Genomic DNA, 9,582 nt, shown 5'->3' on the forward strand with positions numbered 1-9,582 from the left:
AACTTGTTTATAACACGAATAACATAAGCACCTGAACTCCAACTCCACAGCTCTTTCAGCTGTGCTGTTGTCATTCTTGTAAACCAAAAGAATGGGGGAGGTGGGGGAGAGAGAGAGAGAGAAGGAAGAAGAAGGGGAGAAGAGGGGGAGAGAGAAAGGGAGAGTGGGAGTTTGTGCATGGCTTCATGGAGAGAAAGAACTACATATAGCGTATTGGAAGAGAGAACTTGAGGGGAACTGACCCTTGTACGAACAGGCAGGGTGGGAGATGATTGAAGAAGTGGGGAGTGGACAAATGCATCCAGGATGAAGAGGCATTGCTGCTGCTTAGAGCAAGAATGAATTCTTGCCCCTGTGCTATGTGACACCGGGCTGTGTCGTTGCTATGATTTCAAACCCAGATTGGGCTTAATATTAAGCTAAGAAAATCCATCTGTGAGGACATTTCCTATGGTGACACTAGGGATCCCTGCAAATATCCTCTCTCTTCTCACCAAATAACCTGTATCTGCAAATTGCCTGTCCCAGCAGTGGCAGGTGTTGGGGTATTCCTTTTTTCCCCCTCTTTGTCTTTTGGTTTCAAAGGTAGAATTTAGTGATTCATCAGTTGCATATAGCACCCAGTGTTCATTACATCAAGTGCTCTCTTTAATGCCCATCACCCAGTCATCCCATCTCCCCACCCATCTCCCCACCAACAATCCTCAGTTTGTTTCCTAGAGTTCAGCGTCTCCAGCATTCTGGAAGGGCATAATCAGGAGACATGTATCTCCTGCTTAGGGCAAAGGAGGCATTGTCACTCTGCACTGTGTCTGAGTCTAGCTCTTGGTAGAGTTAAAGTTTGCCCAAGACTGAAGTTGTGATAGAAAAGTGTACCTAAGTGTATAGTGTCTGAGAGGTTTGTGGCTGACTTCCTACTGTGAGGATCAGTGGTGGTTGCAGGTGGGAGGTAGATTCTGGAAATGAAGACAAAAACTGTGAGAGGCTAGCAGTCTTCTTTCTCCAAAAGAGGGTCAGTATCGGCCCAACAGAGTTTGAGCCGAAAAGATTGCCAACAGTTTTCACAGGAAAGGACAGAATGGAGGTGCCAGGGGTAGTGTAGAGTCTCCTGTGGTAGCCTATTAGCATAATCTACATTCTTTGTCTTGTGCTATTGATTCTAAATAGCCTTCCAGTGTGATTTGGGCAAGCTATACCTCATAATGGTTCAGCTCCCCACCCCTTTCTCCATTTGCAAGTGCTAGAATGATCCAGGTTATTAATTGTCTCATCAGAGGAGGGGAAGATCAATTAAAAACTGGGTGGATAAGGAGGACTTCCTTGAGATGATGGGGCAATGCCCCAGGACTGAGCCTCAAAGGATGAAGTTTTGACGTGTGGAATGGAAGAGTGTTCTAATTAGAAAGGAGCACTAGCACAGTCATGGACAAAGGGTGGCCCAGCAGAGCAAGAGTCCAGCAGAAGGGGCCCCAATGTTACCTTTCCAGAGCTATTGATGCAGTCACATTGAAGAACTTTTGACATCATGGGTTCATTCCTCAGTTGTCTGGGCACTTGTTAGGAAAACCAACCTGCTACCATGTGCAATTGAGTGGAAACTAGCTATATGTTCCCTGGGATTTCAACTCCCCTCTTTTCCCTTGGAAAAGCTCCTGATCGCTGACCCCACCCCCTATAAAATCATCAGTCTTCTCCATATCACTTAATAGCAACTTCAGTTGCTCAGGCAAAGAATCTTGGAATCATCCCTGTACCTTCTTTTTCTCTCATACCTCATGCCCAATCTGTTAGTTCCACCACCAAAATATATGCAGAATCTTACTTCATTTAACAAATAGACAATTATTGAATAGAAGAGTGGATGGATGGATAGATGGATGGATGGATGGATGGATGGGATCTTGACCTCTTTGAATAGCTGTGGTGATGACAAGACCTGAAGACTTAGAAATATCTTTCCTTTCTTTGTCACACAAAATGTCATTTATAAGACATCAGTAACCACATGTCCAAGTTCTGTAAGAGGCTGTACAAAGTTAAATTGTGGATTTGGGGAGTCAGACAGTCTTGGGTTTGAGGATGGGGCTACTTATTTAACCTTTTAAAAACCTCAGTGTCATGATAATATAGATATAATAGCAGCTACCCCATAGAGCCCTGTGAAAATTAAATAAAATAATATTATTTTATTTATTTATTTATTTATATTTATTTATTTATAATATTAAATAAAATTAAATATGAAGTTCTTAGCACAATACTCATAGTTTACACTTTAAAAACGTTATCTGTGCTCTCTTTAATTGCTTTCATGACTTCCATATTTAGCCTCTGAGTATTTCTGTACTTTGGTCTGCTCCTTGATCCTTTCCTTCTCACTCTCTCTTGATCTCTTTTTAATTTCATCCTCCTACTGTTCTTTATGCTGTTGCTACTCTCCTATAATGTCCTTTCTAGAACCTCATACATTCATCTATTCATTGAGCTAGTCAAAACTACTGTTCAGTCACTCTATACCAACACAACCTCAATAGCTATTAAAAACGTTGTGAGGTAGCCAGTGTCCTATACCACAGAGTAGTTTCTTCTGCCCCAGTCCCTTCCCTGGTATCCCCTGGACTTGAGCCTGAAAAAGCAATTAAAGTGTTCATGTCTGGCATCATGGTGGCCTCCAGGAGACTACTCAAGCTCTAGGCTGGTAGGTGCTCACGCCACAATCCCCAACATCCAGTAGTCTCAGATTAGGTGCCTACTATGTGTCTCTCTCTCCCTGTGGCAGGTTCAGGTCTTCTCCCACTGCAGAGCTCGGAAGCAGCCTATGGAGCCAGGTGCCTGGGGGAATAGGACAACTGTCACTGAGTTCATCCTTCTTGGCCTGACAGAAAACATAAGACTGCAACCCATCCTTTTTGTCATCTTCCTCTTTGCCTATGTAGTCACTGTTGGAGGCAACCTCAGTATCCTGGCTGCCATCTTTGTGGAGCCCAAACTCCACACACCCATGTACTACTTCCTGGGGAATCTGTCTCTGCTAGACATTAGATGCATCACTGTCACTGTCCCTCCGATGCTGGCATGTCTCCTGGACCACCAGTGCAGAGTCCCCTATGCTGCCTGCATTTCACAGCTCTTCTTTTTCCATCTCCTGGCTGGTGTGGACTGTCACCTCCTGACAGCCATGGCCTATGACCGCTACCTAGCCATCTGTCAACCCCTCACCTACAGCACCCACATGAGACGTGAAGTCCAAGGAGCCCTGGTGGGCATTTGCTGCACCATTTCCTTTATCAACGCTCTGACTCACACAGTGGCTATATCTGTGCTTGACTTCTGTGGCCCTAATGTGGTCAATCACTTCTACTGTGACCTCCCACCCCTTTTCCAGCTCTCCTGCTCCAGCACCCACGTCAATGGGCAGCTGCTTTTCGTGGGGGCCACTTTCATGGGGGTGTTCCCCATGATCCTCATTTCAGTGTCCTATGCCCATGTCACCGCTGCAGTGCTACGAATTCGTTCAGCGGAGGGGAGGAAGAAGGCCTTCTCCACATGTGGCTCCCACCTCACCGTAGTCTGTATCTTTTATGGAACTGGCTTCTTCAGTTACATGCATCTGGGCTCGGTGTCAGCCTCAGATAAGGACAAGGGGATTGGGATCCTCAACACTATCCTCAGCCCCATGCTGAACCCGGTCATCTACAGCCTCCGGAACCCAGATGTGCAGGGTGCCCTGAAAAGGGTGTTGACAGGGAAGCCACCACCTGAATGAGAAAGCGGGACACCAGCATGCCCCTAGATCACCCACTGACTTTCTCATGCTGAAGGTATGGATGTGGGCATTGGGGATCTTCAGGGGTGGCTGGAAGGATAGGAAGAAAGTAGATAGTATGGACCAGAGTAGAATATGGTTTACCTTGGACTGGGGGAAAAGCTAAAGCTGGTGGAAGATGGATCAAAGAGAGGTGGGAGAAAAGTATAAGGCATGTCAGGAAATGGGACGGAAATTGGCTATTTTTAAAAATTTAATGAGCTTTTAATTGAAATATGTTTAAAATGCTAATAAAAGCAAAATGTTTGCATCCTCCACCCACCTTTTTTTTTTAAAATTTATTTATTTATTTTTTAAACATATAATATCTTTTTATCCCCAGGGGTACAGGTCTGTGAATCGCCAGGTTTACACACTTCACAGCACTCACCATAGCACATACCCTCCCCAATGTCCATAATCCCACCCCCCCAACCCCCCTCCCCCCATTAACCCTCAGTTTGTTTTCTGAGATTAAGAGTCACTTATGGTTTGTCTCCCTCCCAATCCCATCTTGTTTCATTTATTCTTCTCCTACCCCCTTAACCCCCCATGTTGCATCTCCTCTCCCTCATATCAGGGAGATCATATGATAGTTGTCTTTCTCCGATTGACTTATTTCGCTAAGCATGATACCCTCTAGTTCCATCCACGTCGTCGCAAATGGCAAGATTTCATTTCTTTTGATGGCTGCAGAGTATTCCATTGTGTATATATACCACATCTTCTTTATCCATTCGTCTGTTGATGGACATCTAGGTTCTTTCCATAATTTGGCTATTGTAGACATTGCTGCTATAAACATTCGGGTGCACGTGCCCCTTCGGATCACTACGTTTGTATCTTTAGGGTAAATACCCAGCAGTGCAATTGCTGGGTCATAGCTCCACCCACCTTTTAAGATAAAATATATTTGTACTGGAGAATGGGGCATGGTTTTTAAAAGATTCTTCTTCAGGAAATAAACCCAGGACTGTGAAACTAAATTGAGGTTTGACATAGCCTAGGAATAAAGTGTTAGGACCCACCAGCATCTTCTTCAGAGCAACATTATCAAATACTTTTTTCCAAAGCCAGGGTCTCCATCCTGAGTAACCATTAAGGGGAACACCACATTTTCATGGCCGTGTGTGAGCTAGCTGACTCACAACTCCTCCACCAAAAACTGAGGTTGGATATCACATGTTTCAGAAGAAGCACCCAGAATAGCAAGTTTTTTTTTAAATTGGCAAAATACAATTTTGCCGATTTTTAAAATTGACAATATACAATACACAAAATACAGTCAGTATATATATTGATATATAATGGGCATTCTGTTTAATATGTGTAGATACTTAGCAAGGGTGAGGAGGGAAAGGAAAACAGAGGGAGATAGTGTTTGCCATTTACCAATGAATGAGTATTAGAAACCGGGGTTTTACCAAAAGAGCAAAGCTAAGGCAATCCAGACAAGAACAGTGAATAGAATAATAGCCCGTTTCATGTCCTGTCATGGCTATCTCTAGAATTTTTTCTGTGAACCATTTCAGACACTTCCTGGCCCAGAAGTTGGAAGTCTGAGAAGAGTGACCTTACTTGGCATGCTTATGAATTGCGTGAGGAGGGCAGAATGGAACCCTGAAGAATATTTCCCAATCAAATGGATCTACAGTCATTCTCCAAGTCCAGTCACCTACTAGGTCCTGCTGAACAGTCCCTAACACCCTCTTCTACCCACACTTTTGTCCTTCTGCAGAACAACTGCTTCCCGATTCAGGCCTGTGCCATCCAGTCCCACTGGGGCTCCCGCAGTGACCTCTGAGCCTGTACTCTCCTCCCCACTAGCTGCTCCCCACACCTGCCTGATTAACCCCTGGAGATATATCTGTCCCATGTCATTCCACCCTGAAAAGCCACTGATTTCACTGATTTCTGACCACCATATCACATCCAGACCTCTGTGGTGTGCATGGCCCTCCCTCTGTCATCTCTTCCTGCTTCTCCACTCAGTCTTGAACTCTTAGCCACAACCTCTCACTCAGGGAGGGCTTCTCCTTGCTAGGTGACTCCTCTGACAGACTGTGTCCTGAGCAGCAAGACACCATCATCAACTTTTCTGGATTCCCTGCAGCCTCTTTTGCTCTCCCCCACTACATCATAAGCTCCTGAAAGACAGGAACCATTTTTAATATCATACTGTGTCCTCCAAATACCTAGCATAGTCCTGAGTACAGAAAACAATTTTGCAGACTGATTAATTAGTAATAGGAAGCATGATCTATGGAAAGAAATTTGTTTTCTACATGGGAGACCAGTGTAACAGCTAGGTGTTTTCAAAATGCTAAAGGTACAGCCATTTTGAAAAACTGTAGAGTTTCTCAAAGAGTTGAAAATAGAGCTACCCTATGACTCAGCAATGGCACTACTGGGTATTTATCTCAAAGATACAGATGTGGTGAGAAAAAGGGCCATATGCACCCCAATGTTCATAGCAGCAATGTCCACAATAGCCAAACTGTGGGAGGAGCCAAGATGCCCATCAACAGGCAAGTGGATGAAGAAGATGTGGTTCATATACACAATGGACTATTACTCAGCCATCAGAAAGGATGAATACCCACCATTTGCATTGATATGGATGGAACTGGAGGAGATTATGCTGAGTGAAATAAGTCAAGCAGAGAAAGACAATTATCATATGGTTTCACTTATTTGTGGAACATAAGGAATAGCATGAAGGACATTAGGAGAAGGAAGGAAAAAATGAAGAGGGGTAGTCAGAGGGGGAGATGAAGCATGAGAGACTGTGGACTCCGGGAAACAAACTGAGGGTTTTAGAGGGGAGTGGGGTGGAGGGATGGCTCAGCCCAGGAATGGGCATTAAGGAGGGCCCAGATTGCATGGAGTACTGGGTGTTATACGCAAACAAGGAATTGTGGAACACTACATCAAAAACTAGTGATGTACTGTATGGTGACTAATGTAACATAATAAAAAAATTATTTTAAAAAAAGTGCCAAAGGAGGTTGGTAACCTGCATGGTGTCCTGGTGGTGACAGTGCAGTTCCAGGCTCAGAACCCCTGTACGTCGTGTGGCTGTAGGACCAGTGCCAAAAGAAGGAGGCCAGAGGCCCCATAGCAGCTCAGACAAGGTGGCCCAATGCCTACCCACCAGGTGCATTCAGGGTCAGCAGGCCTTCAGGCACAAACTGTGTTCTCTGCATCTTCCATTTCCACAAACCGAATCCGCAGTGCTCTTTGTGAACGAGGGCAAGGTGTTTCTTCGATTTTGGATGCCAGATGAATAGAAGCCACAGCAAAAATCTGAAAGAACCCCTTACTCAATGAAAAGTTGTTAGATTATAGCACTATCCAATGCAGTTAAGAAAAAGGGCCCCTCTCGAAGTTTAATGAACTTACTGTGATGAAGAAATTGCAAGACACAACTGGGACGACTTTTGGTGAAATGAAAGTATGATTCACATTTCTAGCCCCCAAAGGTCCAATATTAGGGGGATATAAAGATATAAAAGGAAAAGGAAAAAAAATGAAAACATAAAACAAAACCTTTTGCTTGGTGAAATAAAAACAATCATTGAGTTTGATGTAAAAGAGAGAAGCTTTCCTGACTGCTTATGAACCATATCATCTCTCCTCAGAACTAAGAGACACTGCCTGAAGCTAAGACAAAGAAGAGTCTCCTTCCTGCAGAGAATTAGAAAAAGAGCATTGGGGTGCCTGGGTGACTCAGTTGGTTAAGCAATTGCCTTCAGCACAGGTCATGATCCTGGAGTCCCGGGATTGAGCCCCGCATTCGGCTCCCTGCTTCTTCCTCTGACTTCTCCCCCTCTCATTCTCTCTCTCTCTCAAATAAATAAATAAAATCTGAAATAAAAGAAAAAAAAAAGAGAGCATTTAGTTGCACAAGCTGACCATCAAGCCAGGGCATGAAATCTGATAACACCCAGAAACCAGGATCTATTTAACATCAAGCACATTACAGAGGAGGGGTTATAATGAATAAGTAATCATATGTTATGATAAAGTGTTTGTCTTTCTTTAATTCATGTTCTGAAGTGAATAGTTTGTTTTAGGACTACCTTTAGGTACTGTGAATATTGTTATTTACCCTAAGTCGTGATATTTACCCTAAGACATGATAATGTCTCAGAAAGCTACTTCTCCCCCAGTGAAATCTGAAGTAAATAGCTTTTAACTCTGCTATGCAAATATGAGTTATTCATGTTTCATGTGAATAATTTGAATAGAAAGCATATTTTTGGTTAAGAAATGTGCATGCATTAACATGAGAAGATGTATAGCATCTTTTGCTAAACTGAGAAACTGATGATAATGTGATATGTGTATGTGTGTGGGGCAAAAAAATCCCAGACAAAAATCCTCAGGCTGTAGATGGTGATTCCCTCCGTGGAGGAAGGTAGGACTGAGAGCTATGGGAAGTGGAGAAGCACTTTGCTTTTATGCTATCTTCTTTTATTTGAAGTTTTTTTTTACTGGATTCTGTAATTTAAAAAAACAAACAAGGGACACCTGGGTGACTTAGTCAGTTAAGTGTCTGCCTTCTGCTCAGGTCATGATCCCGGGGTCCTGGAATCGAATCCCGCATCGAGCTCCCTGATTGGGGGGGAGTCTGCTTCTCCCTCTCACTTGTGCTTGCTCTCTCTTGCTCTCTCTCTCTCTCAAATAAATAAGTAGAATCTTTAAGAAAATTAAAAACAAAAAAATTGTTTATTTATTTAAATTTAATTAGCCAAGTTATAGTACATTATTAGTTTTTGATATAATGTTCAGTGATTCATTAGTTGAGTCTAACACCCAGTGCTCATCATAGCACATGCCCTCCTTAATGCCCATCACCCAGTTACCCCATCCCCCACCCTTCTCCCTTTCCCCAACCCTCAGTTTGTTTCCTTGGAGTCAAGAATCTCATATGGCTTGTTTCACTCTCTGATTTCTTCCAAGTTTTCCCTCCCTTCCCCTATTGTGCTCTGTGTTGTTTCTTATATTCCATATATGAGTGAAACCATATGATAATTGTGTGTTGATCAGAGGAACACAATCAGAAAAAAAAAATTTAAAAAGTAGCAATGGTGACAATGTGGAGTTGGGAGGGCAAGATGAGCTGACATATTCCAGATGTCATCAGTTACTTTGTGAACTTTTGAGGACATCCAGGATCCATGTATCAAGCATAACAGATGTCATTTTATACACCCTGGGCATCTACATACAAGTACTTGGAAATGCTTTCCTACACACCCCGTGTTGCCTCCTTCCCCACATCTATCCTACCATCCAGAGGCTTAATCATTTGTCCAGCACAGAGAGAGGTACTCTTAGGACTCAAGAGAATTACAACAGTAGTTCATTTTCTCTTATTATTCTATTAGCATATAACAGTATTTACAAAGCAATTTGAAATCTGTTCTCATTTGAATGTTGCAACTGCACGATTGAATGTCACCCACAACCAGGGCCAGGATTGCAGAGTAAGAAGACCTGTTCCTATTATCCTTACTTTGTAGATATTTAAAAAAAAAAAAAAGAGAGAAAAAGAAAAAGCACAGGTACAAACAGGCTAAGTGATTTCCCAGAGACTAGAAGCTTAAAAGGTAAGACAACCTCTGAGTGCTGACTCCTGGCCCGGCATCTTTGTCTCCCTCCCCACCCGCTTCTAGTAAATCACCAAAGAACTCAAAACTGAATAGTGATACTGACTCTAGATGCACTGAGTCTCAGAAATGGGAAAGGCAGTGTAGTTGAGTGAAGAGAGC

The 9,582-nt window shown here is 43.2% G+C and overlaps 1 protein-coding gene across 1 annotated transcript; it reads left to right on the plus strand.

The window, feature by feature from the left end:
* The first annotated feature begins 2,815 nt into the window (after nt 1–2,815).
* On the plus strand, nt 2,816–3,766 carry LOC111158792 (olfactory receptor 139). Its single transcript, XM_022521046.1, has one exon. It carries the CDS (start codon nt 2,819–2,821, stop codon nt 3,764–3,766), a length of 948 nt encoding a protein of 315 aa, XP_022376754.1. The 5' UTR covers nt 2,816–2,818.
* The last annotated feature ends 5,816 nt before the right edge of the window (nt 3,767–9,582 follow it).

Source organism: Enhydra lutris, unplaced genomic scaffold (assembly GCF_002288905.1).
Source record: "Enhydra lutris kenyoni isolate GAN:26980312 unplaced genomic scaffold, ASM228890v2 scaffoldscaffold63, whole genome shotgun sequence".
Classification (NCBI taxonomy): domain Eukaryota; kingdom Metazoa; phylum Chordata; class Mammalia; order Carnivora; family Mustelidae; genus Enhydra; species Enhydra lutris.

Bases quoted from the DNA above. Each gene is read 5' to 3' on its own strand.
- LOC111158792 (XM_022521046.1), top strand. From the start codon at position 2,819: ATGGAGCCAGGTGCCTGGGGGAATAGGACAACTGTCACTGAGTTCATC.